Source organism: Artibeus jamaicensis, unplaced genomic scaffold (genome assembly GCF_021234435.1).
Source record: "Artibeus jamaicensis isolate MK-2021 breed Jamaican fruit bat unplaced genomic scaffold, CSHL_Jam_final contig_3174, whole genome shotgun sequence".
NCBI lineage: Eukaryota > Metazoa > Chordata > Mammalia > Chiroptera > Phyllostomidae > Artibeus > Artibeus jamaicensis.
In genome coordinates this window covers 1,158,816-1,176,434 of record NW_026521738.1, presented here as the reverse complement: position 1 = coordinate 1,176,434, position 17,619 = coordinate 1,158,816, and the positions used below count along the sequence as shown (strand labels likewise).

Genomic DNA, 17,619 nt, shown 5'->3' with positions numbered 1-17,619 from the left:
TCCAAGATTGCTCTATCTAGCACAGCTTTCATTTAGAATGGAAGGGCAGATAAAGTGCTTTTCAGATAAGGTCAAATTAAAGGAGTTCATCATCACCCAGCCCTAAAGGGACTTGTCTAAGAAAAAGAAGATAAAAATATGAATACTATTTTTTCATACTAAATGACAACTAACTTAAGGTTAGTAAGAACTGAACCTAAAACAAAAACAGAAACAAACTAAGCAAACAACTAGAACAGGAACAGAACCACAGAAATGGAGATCACATGAAGGGTTATCAGTGGGGGAGTAGGACAGGGAAGGTACAGAGAATAAGTAGCATAAATGGTAGGTACAAAATAGACAGGGGGGATTTAAGTATAGGAAATGTAGAAGCCAAAGAACTTATTTGTACAACCCATGGACATGAACTGAAGGGGTGGAATGCAGGTGGGAGGGGGTGCACAGGGCAGAGAGGAAAAAAGGGCAAAATGAGACAACTGTAATAACATAATCAATAAAACATATTTAATAGAAAAAAAACAGTTGAAAAAATGGAAAATGTAAATTTGGAAGACCCCAACAATCCATGATTAAGTTACGCTGTAAGAAGAGATGAACTTTCTGAGGGAACATGAGTATAGGGTAAAGCAAAATGCCAAGGACAGAATCTTAGAGAATATAGTCGGGAAAAGGGGGACCAATGGAAAATGCAGAAAAGAAACAGGTATTTTGCTTAAATTATTATTCAGATTTAGTTCCTACTCTTTCAGTGTCCATTTTTATGTTTGCTGCCATCATCATATCACACATACGGGTTATGTTGTATACCTGTGTAGGGCTGCTATGTCTTCTTGGCTAATTGATCCTTTTTTGTAATAATGCTTAGTCCTGAGTAATTTTTCATCCTGATGTTTACTTCATCTGATATTATAACAATTTTTTAATGAATGTACAGTATTTCTTTTTCATTTTTTACTTCACCTTTTTAATGTCATGTTTGAAGTAAATTTCTTGTAGACAGCATATTGTTGCATTTTTTAAAAAACGTTGTCCTAATATGTGTATTTTAGTTGGTGTACTTAGACCATTTACACTTATAGTAATTATTGATGTACTGCTACTAAAGTTGGCCCTTTTGTTTGTTTTTGTTAGTTGCTTTATTTCTTTTTTATTGCTTTACTATGGGTTACATGAACATTTTCATTCATCTATAGTATTTCGGGTATTTTACTTTGAAGTTTTCTTAGTGGTTGCTTTAGGTATTTAGTATACATGCATAATTTATACTATAATTATATATACTATATTAACTGTCAACTTGTGTCCACTTTTACCTGTAGGAGTGATGTGTATTTAATTCACTTTACCCTTCCCACTTTTTAAATACAGTTGTTTTAATATTTCTTTTACATATATTGAGCACCACCACAGCACATGGAGTTACCACTTTACTACCGTGAAGAGAATGGTAGTAATTATATTCACCTGTATTTTTATCTATTCTGTTTTTCTTTTCTGTGTGTACTTCTGGGTATTTCCTGCGATTTCCTTTCTGTTTGGAGAACTCAGTCTTTCTTTGAGGAGTGGTCTATGGCAAATACTGTTAGTTTTCTTTATCTGGAAATGTCTTTATTTCCAATTTACTTGTGAAGAATAATTGAAAAGGATGTAGAATTAATGTTTAATAATAGTTTTTTTCTTTCAGCACTTGCAAAATGGTGTTTCACTTCCTATTGGCCTTCAGATTTTCAGATGGGAAATCTATAGATCAAATCGATGTTCCCCTATAAGTAACACATCTTTGCTTGTGGCTGCTATGAAGATAAAAAATGTTGTCTTTAGTTTTCAGAAATTTAATTATGCTGTGTCTTGGTATAGATTTCTTTGGCTTATCTCATTTGAAATTCACAGAGCTTTTTGAATCTGTAAGTGTATGTCTCACCAAATTTGGGGAGTTTTCAGCCATCATTTCTGTGAATATTTTTAGCCTCCTACCTTTCTTCTCTACTTCTGGCACTCTGTTTGTATGACTGTTAGATCCTTTGTTATAGTCCAAGAGTTGCCCCCCTCGACTTTTTAAAAAATCACTGTTCTCTTTTGTTTAGATTCATTCATTGTATCAATATATCTTTAGTTCACTGAGTCTGTCTTTTATCATCTCCATTCTGGTGTTGAGAATCTCTGGTGAGATTTTTTTTATTTCTGTTATTGCATTTTTCAGTACGTGAATTTTCATTTGGTTCTTTTTCATAACTTCTGGAGGGGTTTGGGGGTTTTTGGCTTAGATTTTACTTTATTTCATTTGTTTCAAGAGAATTCTTAATTGCTTGGTCTACAATATGTGAGATGGCTGCTTTAAACATTTTCATTAGTTAATTCCATTAACTGATTCATGTTGGTGTTGGCATCATCTTGTTATCTTTTTCATCCTGTGATTTTCCTGATTCTTCATATCAGGAAGATCACAAATGATCTTCAATTGTGTGCATTTTGGATGTTATGTTAGGAGACTTTGGATTCTATTTAATCTTCTGTTTTAGCAGGCAATTGTATGATATTTATATGTAGCATATAGGTCCTGACCTACTTATATAGGCTACGGTTTCAAAAACAGTTTGGTTTTAAGAGGTCTAGCATTCTGGTCTCACTTTATTCAGTGGTGCCACTGAGACTGATACTCAGTTCCTGCAGGCGATGCTTATGGGGAAAGATGCTTTTAACCCAGGCCCGCTGCTCTTGGGTAGGAAGTGGGAGATACTGGCCCACAGTGTGGAGATGCTTCCCTTGGCCTGCCTCCTGAGCAGTTGGTGTCAGTTTGTCACCCCCTCAATTCCTGCTGGTATCTATGGGTATGGAAAGTGCTTCTTCAGGCCTTCAGGTTCAGCTAGGTGGAGTATGTAGGATACTGGGCTCCTAGGGAGGAGACTGTTTTCCTAGGCCTGGTCTCTGGGCCTCTTAGTGCTGATGAGCTTCTCACTCAGTTTCTGCCACTGGATTGGGAATCAAGAGACTGAGAGTCAGTTACATGCCTCTCTCAGGTGTGTTTGGGATATATAGAGTTAAAAAGAAAACCCAGGGACATTGATATTATTGCTGTTTTTTTGGAAATTGCTGTTTTGTTCAAGTCTCTGCTTCATAGCCAGTCCCCCTTCTCCTTTCCAGCATTTCAGTCATTTTATCATTGTCTGTTGAATTATTTCCGGAAAGGAGCAAGGAAAAGTGAGTTTATGCCATTTTGACTGGGGACCAGAAGGCAACTTGAATTTTGAATATGCAAGAATTTGAGGCATTTTGTTTTTGGTCTGTTGGTAGAAATAATCAAATGAGAGAGCCAGAGTGGTAAGGGTAAAGTATCTTTCTCAAGCAATATTGAATAAACTCAGGGATCTCAAGTCACAGTAGTTGAGGGTATCTGTGCTATGAAACTTTCCTAGCTTTTCTAAAATCTAGCCCATCATAATAATAGCTAACATTTATTGATTGCTTATTTTGCTAAGCATTTTCATGGGTAATATTTTATAGCTATACCTGACTTTTGATGATAGGTACTGCTGTCTTTTATAATAATTGATGAAAATGAATTTTGGAGAAGTTAAACAACTTGCCCCATAGGTGATAAGTTGGTAAAGTGCCAGTTGTGAACCCAAGCAATCTTCTCCAGAGCCTGCGTTTATAATCACTGTATTATGACACCTTTTTATCTTTCTTAAAACCAGCTGTCCATGGACCAATAGTGTGGTGATTGTCTGGGTAGGGAGGAAAAGGAGACTATGTGATAAAGGAAAAAGAATACAATAAGGATTAAATTAAAAAGAACACCCAACTGTCATATTCTTTTTGAACATTGATTATGATATCCTTCTTTCCTCTGTTAAATCTAAAGTCTTCTGACTGATTACCAAGACCTGCTAAATTCTGTTTATCTGACTTTAATTTTCTCTTTTAAAAAAAATTCTCACCCAAGGATATGTTTATTAATTTTAGAGCGAGAGGAAAGGGATATGTAGAGAGAAACATCAAGGTGGGAGGGGAAATTAATCAATTGCCTCCTGCACATGCCTTGACTGGGGATCAAACCCACAACCTTTTGGTGTATGGGATGATTCTCTAATCAACTAAGCCACCCAACCAGGGCTAATTTTCATTTTCTTACACATTTTGGTCATTCCAGTCAATCCATTTTGTTTGTTGTTTTGTTTACTTCTCTACCTCTAGAGGCACGATCAGCCCTTTTCCTAAGTTTCATTAATGCTTTTTTCCCTTTCCTGATGTTGTTTCCTAACTTCACTATGTCTGTATATTCTAGTTGAAATTTAAGGCCTAACTCAAGTTCCACTTTTTCTAAGAATTCTTGGTTACTTTATTCCATATTGTTCTCTTCATTCTTTTAATTTTATTCTTAATTATTTATTTATTTATTTATTTTTAATTTTAGAGACACAGGAAGGGAGGGAGAAAGAGAGGGAGAGAAACATCGATGTGGGAAAGAAACATCGATCGGCCGCATTCTGTATGCTCTCTGACTGGGGACAAAATCTATAAGCCCGGCATGTGCCCTAACTGAGAATTGAACTGGTGACCTTTTGCTTTGTGGGATGCCAGCCAGCCAACTGAGCCACTCTGGCTGGTCCCCTTTTTTTAATTTTAAATGCCCCTGTAGCCTCACCATAAAACAGTACACCAACAATTATTTAAATTCTTCTTTATAGAGAAGGTACTATGTTTTATTTCTATCCATTGCTTAACGCAAATCTTGGTACATAATAAAAACATGGAAGAGTGTTGAAAACTCTTTCCTAACTTAAGGGTATCATTTGTGGTATAGTACTGGCTGGTCTCAGCTGTTTTATAGTAGCAGGTGGAAACATAGTAGGAAACTTTTGATTTTAACTTCCGAGATGATACCTACTGTTGACTTACAATGTAGGACTCTATCTAAATGTGTCTCGTACTCCAGATGTTTATCTCCATCTGCCTGTAGAAAATCTTCATTTGGACATCCCATGGCATCTTAAACTTGGAACTTTGAAGAACTGATCATCTTCTCAAACCTACTTTTTCATAGTTTTCTCTCAATAATTGGGCATCTACTTTCACCACGCTGGAAATTTGTATATTTTTCTTCGCTCTCACCTTTGTTCAGTTATCTAATGTTGGTTCTGATTGTCATTGTCATATATTCTCTTTCTTTGAACTACTGCTTTAGTAAAGGGAAGCTGGTAGTCTTTTCTGCCCTCCTATCCATCATCTATATTAAGCCAGAACAGTCTTTTTTTTCTATGGCAGACCTAATAATATCACTCCTAGTTTGAAACCCTTGCTTTCTTTGTTACCTTCATGATAAACTCCAAACTCCTGGTATATCATACAAAGTCCCTGCTCACTTCCTTAGTCTCATACTTGTCTCTTTGATCACACTGAACTACTGCCATCTCTTCGTTATGCTAGGCCCTTCTGTCTCCTTGATCTCACAGATGCTGTTTTCTCTGCTTGGAACACTTTCTGCCTCCACTTCTTGTGCCTCATTCCTACTCTTCATCCTTTCATTCTTGACTTAGATATCTTCCAGAAAATATTTTATTTATTTATTTTTAGAGAGAGGGGAGGAGAGGCAGAGAAACATCAATGGGTTGCCTCTCATACACCACCAACTAGGGGACAAACTTGCAACCCAGGCATGGCTCTTGACCAGGAATTGAACCAAAAACCTTTCACTTTGTAGCACGATATCCAACTGAGCCACACTGATCAGGGCTTCTAGGAAGTATTTTCTAGTTTCCACCACTCACAGTGACCTTTTAAGAAAGAATCAGGTACTCCTTATATATATTCTTATAGTATCCCCACTAATCACTGCACTCAAAACAGTATAGTAATTGCTTGTGTATTTGTTTTATCTCTCACAAGACTTTAAGCTTTTTGAAAGCAGAGCTGGGCTTTGTTAATATTTTATTTGTAACTGGCCATGAAAGGTGCTCAATAATTGTGGAGTGACTTCATGAATTATTGAATATTAAATGAATGAAATGTCAGGGTGGACTCAATGAAGAGGAATAAAATAAGGAAGTAGGATTTGTGCTCTTTTGGGGAGATCAGTTCTCAAGAAAGTGAATCAAATGAAAAATAAAAATTATATCTGATTGAATTACTTTATTTGAGTTGTTATTATGAAGACCTGTGGATTTGTTTCTTGCACTATTTTAAAGCTTTTATTGTTCTCATTAGTATGGGGTCATCCTTATCACTTTCATGGCATATATTCTTTATGTTGTTTGGTGGTTATTGGGGTTTGTGATCCCTGCCTATGAACTTAATTGATTTAATCATCCATTAGTATTGTTGTCATGATTTATAATTAAAGATTAAACGCTGTAGGTTTTTACTTGTTCTCTCTCTCCCTGATGCAATCTGGGTGTGGCTCAGAGTAAGTGAGGACTTTGTTTGGGGCAGGGTTTTGGGAGGGTTCTCTTATAGATGAGGGCTGGAAGCAAGCCTGAAATTTCATCTTCCTCCTGTTCCTCTCTTCCATGAGTAAGGGTGCACTTAATACTTATCAGGCATTTAATACTTGTGAGGTACTTTGTGTCTAATTTAAAATCTCTACAATCCTGTGAAGGTCATATGATGAGTGAAATGACTTTTCCCAGGGTTATTCTATTAGAAAATATATATTTTGGATTTGAACTTCAGAGTGCAGAGCTCATGAACTTTCCACAACCCCAGCAGTTATTTAGCTTTTTGAAACCACTGACCTATTAGGGGTACAGAGATATTACACCAATTTACTTCACCAATTTCCACTTTTATATAGAAAAAGAACTTAATGATAGCAATAAAAAATTAGGATGTAGCATGAACTTGTATGTGGGATTTAACAGTCCATATAAACTTTTAAGACTCAGTAGTTTTATTATATTTAACTTAATAATTGTGTTGCAAGTTATTCAAGTGGTATACATTTGTCAACAGCACAACATTATTTAAGTATCATATAAGCACTTTAGAGTGGTTATATTTACATCTACTTTGTCAATAACGGATCAGAAATTCCTGTGTGAACCATAGTATATATGAGTTATAGTCTGGTGTTGAGAATTTAAGTTTAAAATAATGTTGATGTAAACTTTCAATTTACTCAAAGATTAAATAATCCACGATAAAATTGTGACTAATAATCTAGTTATCAATAATTAATAATTATAAAATTGGAAAAATGATAAAGTTACAGTGATTTTTTAATTAGAAAACAAGAATAACAGTAATGAAAACAAAGACCAACTTAGAATATTACCAATGTCCTTTTTAAAACTATAGGAATTTCTGCTTACTATATACACAGAATAAGTAGGCACTTTTTAAGACAGCCAGACCTCTTAGTAGTAATTGAATTAGAGTTCTGGATATCCAGAAATATGTTACTTTTTTCATATGCTAATATTAATAATCTATAACTCACTTGGAATGACTATTAGTAAGAATCCCTTAGTTATATATAAAAGGAAACTGGAATTGCACCTCATTTTGTCCATGAGAAATAAAGAACTTGCTTGTTGTTCTAAATAAATCATGTCACAGAGGAGTTTGGATTATACTTTGGGAAATAAAAGCATACAGTCTTTGTCTCCTAAGGAAGCTTTCTGTTAATAAACATTTGGCCTCAGTGGGTAACCTGTTCTTCAGATCCTAACCACATTGTCAGTCTCTTTTCCAAGAGGCATAATATACAATTTTGGTGTACTATATTATTTTTCTGGGCACATCTCTTCCTCTTCACAGTCAGAACTTTTCAGTCTACTCCCTAGTTCTGAAAAAGAATCTGCAAGAATTCAGTAGGTATAAAGTAATATTGTAGCATGCATAGTTAGTATATTATTTCCTGTTTCCCAGGGCCGAGAGACCGTGTCATCCATTATTATGTATTCCTTACCTCTACAAACATATTTCAAAATGATAATGGATTTATGATCATGATTGGTTATCACAGTTTGAAGTACAGTATATGTTGTGTAGGCTTCTATGGAAAAGTCAGAAATTTATTCCTTAACACCACAAGTCTACACTTTGAGGAGCATAACTTGTAGTGTTCTTTTTTTTTTTTTTAAATATTTTGTTTATTCATTTTTAGAGAGAGGGGAAGGGAAGGAGAAAGAGTGGGAGAGAAACATCAGTGTGTGGTTGCCTCTTAGGTGTCCCCTACTGGGGACCTGGCCTGCAACCTAGGCATGTGCCCTGACTGGGAATCGAACCAGCGACCTTTTGGTTCACAGGCCCGCGCTCAATCCACTGAGCTACACCAACCAGGGCTAACTTGTAGTGTTCTTTAGTTTCTTTTACTATTGTTTTCCTACCTCCTATAACATATATAGTTACAAATATTTTTTCTTGTGATGAGGCCTTATTACATTTACTATCTTAGTAACTTTTAAGTATGCAATACAGTATTAACTGTAGTCACCATGCTTCATATTATATCCCCATGACTTACTTACTTATTTTATAACTGGAGATTTCTACCTTTTGGCCTCCTTCACCATTGTTCTCACCCCTCTACTTCAGGCAACCAGGAGTCTGTTTTCTTTATCTGTGAGCTCAACTTTTTTTAAAGATTTCACATGTAGGATCATATAGTATTTGCCTTTCTATGACTTATTCCACATGGCATAATGCCCTCAAAGTCCATCCATGTTGTTCCAGATGGCAAGATTTCATTCTTTGTTATGGCTGAATAGTATTCCACTGTATATATGCCATATTTTCTTTATTCATCCACTGATTGACATGTAGGTTATTTCAGTATCTTGGCTACTGTCAATAATGCTACAGTGAACATTGGAGCATATACATCTTTTGAGTTAGTGTTTTCATTTTCTTTGGATAAATAGCCAGAAAGGGAATGGCTGGATCATACCTATTTTTAGTTTTTTTGAGGAACCTCCATATTGTTCTCTGTAATGACTGCATCAATTTACATTCCTGCCAACAGTGCACAAGGGTTTCCTTTTCTCCACATTCTCAACATTTGTTATTTCTTGTCTTTTTTATCATGGCAGTTCTGATAGGTGGAAGATGATATCATTGATTTGCACTTCACTAATAGTGATGTTGAGCACCTTTTCATGTGCACCATGGAAAAAATGTCTATCCAGATCTGCCGTATTTTTACATCTGAATGTTTGGGTTTGTGGGGTTTTGGGAGGGTTTTTTTTTACTATTAAGTTGTATGAGTTTTTTATATGTTTTGGATATTAATCCCTTATCATATATATAATCTGCAAACATTTAAAAATTTTTTGGTAGGTTGCCTTTTTATTTTGTTGATGGTTTCCTTTGCTGTAAAGAAGCCTTTTAGTCTTATGTAGTTCTTTTATTTTTGCCTTTCTTATCTTTTCTTTTGGTTCAAATCCAAAAAACTCATAGCCAAGACCAATGTCAAGGAGCTTCTGTTTCATTCTGGGAGTTTATGCTTTTAGGTTGTACATTCAAGTCCTTAATTCATTTTGAATTAATTTTTGTGTGAAGTATAAGATAGTGGTCCATTTTCATTACTTTGCATGTGGTTATCCTGCTTTCTTTTCCTCCCTCCCTCCCTTCTTCCCTCCCTACCTCCCTCTCCCTTTCCCTCACCCTCTTCCTCTCCTTCCTTCTCTCTCTCTTTCTTTTTCTTCCTTCCTTCCTTTCAATTTTGCTTCAGTTTAAAATTTTTTTTTTGTTTGGTTTTAGAGGGAAGGGAAGGGAGGGAGAAATAGAGAGAGAGAAACATTGATGTGAGGAACATCAATGGGATGCCTTTCTCATGCAACTCTGACCGGGGACCAAACCTGCAATCCAGGCGTGGGCCCTGACCAGGAATCGAACCAGAAGCCTTTCACCCTGTGGGATGATGCCCAACCAACTGAGCCATACCAGTCATCACTGGTTGTCCAGTTTTCCCAACAGCATTTCTTTCTTTCTTTTTTTTCAAAGTAATGTATATATATATATTTTTAATTAACAGAATATCTAGTCAAAATATATTGTTTTAAGTTTTCTGGTATAATATATTTTATTTTATTTTTTAAAACTATTTTACTATTGTTCAATTGCAGTTGTCTTCATTTTCCCACTACCACTCCCCTCCACCCCAGCCAAACCCACCTCCCTCCCTTGCTTCCACCCTTCCCCTTGGTTTTGTCCATGTGCCCTTTATAGTTGTTCCTGAAAACCCTTTCCCCTATCATCCCCTCCCCCCTAACCTCTGGTTATTGTTAGATTGTTCTTAATTTCAGTATCTCTGGTTATATTTTGTTTGCTTTTTTCTTTTGTTGATTATGTTCCAGTTAAAGGTGAGATCATATGGTATTTGTCCCTCACTGCCTGGCATATTTCACTTAGCATAATACTCTCCAGTTCTATCCATGCTATCACAAAGGGTAGGAGCTCCTTTCTCTCTGCTACATAGTACTCCATCGTGTAAATGTACCATAGTTTTTTGATCCACTCATTTACTGATGGGCACTTAGGTTGCTTCCAGCACTTGGCTATGTAAACTGTGCTGCTACGAACATTGGAGTGCATAGGTTCTTTTGGATTGGTGTTTCAGGGCTCTTAGGATATAATCCCAGCAGTAGAATTGCTGGGTCAAAAGGCAGTTCAATTTTTCAGTTTTCTGAGGAAATTCCATACTGTTTTCCACAGTGGCTGCATCAGTTTACATTCCAACCAACAGTGCACTAGGGTTCCCTTTTCTCTACATCCTCTCCAGCACTTATTTGTTGATTTGTTTATGATAGCCATTCTGACCATTGTGAAGTGGTATCTCATTGTGGTTTTAATTTGCATCTGATGACTTGTGATGCTGAGCATCTTTTCATATGTTTGTGGGCCCTCTGTACGTCCTCCTTGGAGAATCGTCTGTTCAAGTCTTTCGCCCATTTTTTAAATGGGTTTTTTGTCTTCCTAGAGCAGAGTTGTGTGAGTTTTTTATATGTTTTGGAGATCAAACCCTTGTTGAGGTGTCATTGGCAAATATGTTTTCCCATGTAGTTGGTTCTCTCTTCATTTTAATGCTGTTTTCTTTAGCCATGCAGAAGCTTTTTAATTTAATGAGGTCCCATTTCTTTGTTCTTTTCTTTATGTCCCTTGCTTTACATACCAGTCGACATACCAGTGAAGATGTTGCTGCATGGAATGTATGAGATTTTCCTGCCAATGTTTTCCTCTAGGACTTTAATGGTGTCACGACCTATATTTAAGTCTTTTATCCACCTTGAATTTATTTTTGTGTATGGTGTAAGCTGGTGATAAAATTTCATTTTTTTGCATGTAGCTGTCCTGCTCTCCCAACACCATTTGTTGAAGAGGGTATTTTTACTCTATTTTATGCTTCTTCCCCTTCGTTAAATATTAATTGACCTTCGAGGCTTGGGTTTATTTCTGGGCTCTCTGTTCTGTTCCATTGGTCTATGTGTGTGTTCTTATGCCAGTGCCAGGCTGTTTTGAGTACATTGGCCTTGTAATACAGTTTGATATCAGGTATTGTGATTCCTCCTACTTTGTTCTTTTTTCTCAAAATTGCTGCAGCTATTCAGGGTCATTTTATGGTTCTATATAAATTTCTGAAATATTTGTTTTATATCTGTGAAATATAGTACTTTAATAGGAATTGCGTTGGATCTGTAAATTGCTTTGGGTAGGATGGACATTTTGTTGATGTTAATTCTTGCAATCCACAAGCATGGTACATGCTTCCATTTCTTTGTGTCTTCCTTAATTTCTTTCTTCAGTGTTGTACAGTCTTCCTTGTACAGGTCTTTTGCCTCCTTGGTTAGGTTTATGCCTAAGTACTTTATTTGTTTTTGTTACTATATCAAATGGGATTTTCCCCCTGATTTCTGTTTTTGATATTTCATTGTTGGCATACAAAAATGCCTTTGATTTCTGAATACTGGCCTCGTAGCCTGCTGTTTTGCCAAATTCACTTATTAGGTCGTGTAGTTTTTTGATGGAGTCTATAGGATTTTGTATGTACACTATCTTGTCATCTGTAAACAATGACACTTTTGCTTCCTCCTTTCCAATTTGGATGCCTTTTATTTCTTTTTCTTGCCTGATTGCTCTGGTTAGGATTTCCAGTATTATGTTCAATAAAAGTGCTAAGAATTGGAAAGAATGTGTGAGAGTGGGCATCCTTGGTTTGTTCCTGTTATTAGAAGAAAAGGTTTTACCTTTCCACCATTGGATATGATGTTAGGTGTTGACTATTCATTATGTTGAGATAATTCCCTCTGTGCCCCCTTTGTTGAACATTTTTGTTATAAATGGGTGTAGAATTTTGTCATATGCTTTTTTTATATCTACTGAGGTGATCATATGATTTTTAAACTTCATTTTGTTAATGTTTTCTGTTTTATTGATTTGCAGATGTTGAACTATCCTTGCATCCCGGGGATAAATCCCACTTGGTCATGGTATAGGAACCTTTATTTTATTATTGATTTTGGTTTGCTGATTTTTTAAATATATTTTTTATTGATTACGCCATTACATTTGTTCTATTTTCCCCCCTTCATTCCCCTTTACCCTGCACACCCCCTCCCCCACCATTCTCCCCCTTTAGTTCATGAACACGTGTCTCAAGTTTTTTAGATTCTATATTTCCCATACTATTCTTGCCCTCCCCCCTCCCTATCTATTTTCTACCTACCGTCTACACTAATTTTCTGTACCTTCTCCTCCCACTCCCCTGTTGCTAACCTTCCATGTGATCTTCATTTCTATGTTTCCACTCCTGATCTAGCTGTCCTCTTAATTTGCTTTTGTTTTAGGTGTGATTGTTAATAACTGTGAGTTTGCTGTCCTTTCACTGTTCATCTTTTTTATCTTCTTTTTTCTTAGGTAAGTCCCTTTAACATTTCATATAATAAGGGCTTGGTGATGATGAACTCCTTGAATTTGACCTTATCTGAGAAGCACTTTATCTGTCCTTCCATTATAAATGAAAGCTTTGCTGGATAGAGCAATCTTGGTTGTAGGTCTTTGGATTTCATGACTTGGAATACCTCTTTCCAGCCCCTTCTTGCCTGCCTGCAAGGTCTCTTTTGAGAAATCCGCTGACAGTCTGATGGGAAGTCCTTTGTAGGTGACTGCCCCCTTATCTCTTGCTGCTTCTAGGATTCTCTCCTTCATTTTAATCTTGGCTAATATAATTATGATGTGCCTTGGTGTGTTTCTTCTTGGGTCCAACTTCTTTGGGACTCTCTGAGCTTCCTGGATTTCCTGGAAGTCTATTTCCTTTGCCAGATTGGGGAAATTCTCCTTTATTATTTGTTCAAGTAAGTTTTCCACTGGTGGCTGTTCCTTTCCCCCTTCTGGTACCCCTATAATTCGGAGGTTGGAGCGTTTAAAGATGTCCTGGAAGTTCTTTAGCCTCTCCTCATTTTTTTGAATTCTTGCTTCTTCACTCTTTTTTGTTTGGCCATTATTTGCTTTCTTCTGGTCCACTCCATTGATTTGTGTCCCAGTTTCCTTTTCATCGCTATTGGTTTTCTGTACAATTCCATTCATTTCAATTAGTTTCGCCTTCATATGTTTCTCTAATTTGTGGCTATAATCAACCAGTTCTGTGAGGATCCTGATGACCAGTGTTTTAAACTGTGCGTCCGAGAGTTTTGCTATTTCTTCATCGTTTAGATTTATAGGCTCTGGGGCTTTGAGATCTTCTTGAGCCATTTTTTGGTCTGTTCGCACCTGTTAAGTATGAGGAGTGGAGCCTTGGACTCCCAGATCGCCAGGTTGTGATGCTGTATGTGGGGGCGTGGTCAGAGCGGGGAAATGGCCACCCCCTCTGCTGTTTTGCCCCGCTGGGTGAGGAGCAGAGCCTTAGGTGGTTCACCAGGGCGGGGGCCCCTCAGGTCGCTGGGTTATGATGCCGTATGTGGAGGCGGGGTCAGAGCAGGGAAATGGCGGCGCCCTCTGCTGCCGCTGGCCGTGGGGCCTGCTCAGTCCAGTAGTCTCACCGCCCACTCCCTCGCTTGTCTATCTGCGCACGAATGCGCGACCACAGTCACCCCGCAGCCCTGCTCCCTCGCTGTTTCCCTGCAGTCGCTCGCTGAGTTGCTTACTAGGTCCAACCCTGCACCTGGGTTCCGCGCGCCCGAGTCCATCTGACTGAGTTTTTCTGTGCAACCCCGCTCTGCCAGCTGCTGGCTTCGCCCCTCTTACCGGTCAGGCTGAAGAATTTGTTGTTATCAGACTTCCGAAAAGTTCGATTTTCTGTGTTCTGGCTGTGTTTTCTGTTGCTAATATTTAGTTGTCTCTAAACTTGGTTGTGAGAGAAAGCACGGCGTCTCCACCTATGCCTCCATCTTGACGGAAGTCAGTTGAATATTTAAATTATACATTAGATTGCTACTTTAAAAGACTTTGTAATACATATCTTTGAGTGTAAATATTTGTGTCTTTTCATGACTATTTCTGTAGGATTCCTTTCTAGAGTGTAAAGTCCCAAGGAGGGAATGTTTCCTTTCTTTTAGTGAATAAAAGAAGTATTTTTTAATTCAAAAAATATATACTATCATCAGAATTAAGTAATTTCTTTTTTTTTTTTTTCAGGAGATATTTCCGAAGGAAGCATAACTGAAATTACTCAATCCAACTTGAAGGCAGGCATCACTACCACTTCTGGAGATTCAGATACTGGATCTTACTTACCCTTGACCCCTGAGGACTTCCCTCAGTTGGTTGTAAGATCTTCTGTGGAAAATACTCTTCATCTACATACTGACAGCCTTAACAAACAGATATTGGCAGATAGCCATGTAACTGAAGAGGCACTAAAAGTTTTAGCTGTTTCTGAACTAGCTGACCAGAAGTCTGGGATATCAACACTACCCTCTAGTTCCTATTCATTAATAGAGAAGCCCAGTATTTTCTACCCACAGCCCTTGAGAGACAATCTAACTGAAGGGCCTCTAACACTTTCAGCTGTTCCTGGACCTACTGACCAGAAGACCAACCTATCCACAGTCCCTCCAAGTACCTACTTACTTGGAGAGAACCACAGTATCTTCTACCAACAGACATTGCCAGATAGTGATCAAACTGAAGAGGCTCCAAAAGTTTCAGCTGTTCTTGGTCCTGTTGACCAGAAGAGTGAGAAAACAACAGTACCTTCTAGTTCCTTTTCACACAGAGAGAGGCAACAGATTGTTTTCTCTCAGCAACAACTGCCAGACAGTCATCTAACTGAACAGGCTCTGAAAGTTTCAGCTGCTCCTGGATCCACTGAGCAGAAAACAGGGATACCAACAGTGTCCTCTACTTCTTACCCACATAGAGAGAAGCCCAGTCTTTTCTACCAGCAAAAGTTGCCAGAGAGTCATCTGCCTGAACAGTCTCAGCAAGCTGCAGCTGTTTCTGGATTCAGTGGCCAGAAGACTGAGCTACCAACAGGAACCTCTACTTCTTTCTCACATGGAGAGAAGGCCACTGTTTTCTACCAGCAAGAGCTGAGAGACAGTCATCTACCCGAACAGTCTCAGCAAGCTGCAGCTGTTTCTGTATTCACTGACCAGAAGACTGGGATACCAACAGGAACCTCTACTTCTTTCTCACATGGAGAGAAGGCCACTGTTTTCTACCAGCAGGAGCTGAGAGACAGTCATCTACCCGAACAGTCTCAGCAAGCTGCAGCTGTTTCTGTATTCACTGACCAGAAGACTGGGATACCAACAGGAACTTCTGCTTCTTTCTCATATGGAGAGACACCCCTTATTTTCCAGCAACAGACATTGCCAGGAAGTCATCTACCTGAACAGTCTCAGCAAGCTATAGCTGCTTCTGGATTCAGTGGCCAGAAGACTGAGCTACCAACAGGAACCTCTACTTCTTACTCACATGGAGAGAAGGCCACTGTTTTCTATCAACAGACATTGCCAGGAAGTCATCTCACTGAACAAGTTCTGAAAGTTTTAGCTGCTCCTGGATCCACTGAGCAAAAAACAGCAATATCAACAGTGTCCTCTACTTCTTACCCACCTAGAGAGAAGCCCAGTCTTTTCTACCAGCAAAAGTTGCCAGAGAGTCATCTACCTGAACAGTCTCAGCAAGCTGCAGCTGTTTCTGTATTCACTGACCAGAAGACTGGGATACCGATAGGAACCTCTTCTTCTTTCTCACATGGAGAGACACCCCTTATTTTCCAGCAACAGACATTGCCAGGAAGTCATCTACCTGAACAGTCTCAGCAAGCTGTAGCTGCTTCTGGATTCAGTGGCCAGAAGACTGAGCTACCAACAGGAACCTCTACTTCTTACTCACATGGAGAGAAGGCCACTGTTTTCTATCAACAGACATTGCCAGGAAGTCATCTCACTGAACAAGTTCTGAAAGTTTCAGCTGCTCCTGGATCCACTGAGCAAAAAACAGCAATATCAACAGTGTCCTCTACTTCTTACCCACCTAGAGAGAAGCCCAGTCTTTTCTACCAGCAAAAGTTGCCAGAGAGTCATCTACCTGAACAGTCTCAGCAAGCTGCAGCTGTTTCTGTATTTGTTGACCAGAAGACTGGGATACCAATAGGAACCTCTTCTTCTTTCTCGCATGGAGAGACACCCCTTATTTTCCAGCAACAGACATTGCCAGGAAGTCATCTACCTGAACGGGCTCTAAAAGTTTCAGCTGCTCCTGGATCCACTGAGCAGAAAACAGGGATACCAACAGTGTCCTCTACTTCTTACCCACATAGGGAGAAGCCCAGTCTTTTCTACCAGCAAAAGTTGCCAGAGAGTCATCTACCTGAACAGTCTCAGCAAGCTGCAGCTGTTCCTGGATTCAGTGGCCAGAAAACTGAGCTACCAACAGGAACCTCTACTTCTTTCTCACATGGAGAGAAGGCCACTGTTTTCTATCAACAGACATTGCCAGGAAGTCATCTCACTGAACAAGTTCTGAAAGTTTCAGCTCCTCCTGGACTTGCTGACCAAAGGAGTGGAATACCAACAGTATCTTCTACTTCTCACTCACATACAGAGAAGCCCCATATTATCTACCAACAGGAGTTGCCAGTTAGTCATTTAACTAAAGAGGGTCAGGAAGTTTTAGCTGTCCCTGGACCAGCTCAACAGAAGACCGGGGAACCAGTAATACCCTTTACTTCTTACTCTCATAGAGAAAAGCCCTTTATTTTCAACACACAGGGCTTACCAGACAGTCATCTACCTGAAGACTCTCTAAAAGTTACAGCTGTTCCTGGACTAGCTGACCAGAAGGCTGGGTTGCCATCAGAACCTTCAGGTTCCTACTCACATAGAGAGAAGCCCATTATTTTTTATCCAGAGGATTTACCAGATACTCATCTCACTGAAGAGGCCCTGAAAGTTCCCATCATTCCTGGACCAGCTGACCAGAAGACTGGGATATCAACAGTACCCTCTACTTCCTATCCACGTGGAGAGAAGCATATTTTTATCTCGCCACAGGCCTTGCCAGACAGTCACCTACATGAAGAGGCTCTAAAAGTTTTAACTGTTTCTGGACCAGCTGACCAGAAGACTGGGATACCATCAGAACCTTCTGGTTCCTACTCACATAGAGAAAAGCCCATTATTTTCTACCCACAGGGGAGATGGAGGGTTCTGGTTGAGAAAAGCCCATTATTTT

General features: G+C 38.6%; 1 protein-coding gene across 1 annotated transcript in view; it reads left to right on the top strand.

Annotated features, from left to right (window-relative positions):
* ALMS1 (ALMS1 centrosome and basal body associated protein) overlaps positions 1-17,619 on the top strand; it is a 212,170-nt gene that overhangs the window by 59,545 nt on the left and 135,006 nt on the right. Inside the window, exon 10 of the mRNA XM_053663400.1 lies at positions 14,572-17,591. Coding sequence (XP_053519375.1) covers positions 14,572-17,591 — 3,020 coding nt within the window. The remainder of the gene's footprint in view (positions 1-14,571; positions 17,592-17,619) is intronic.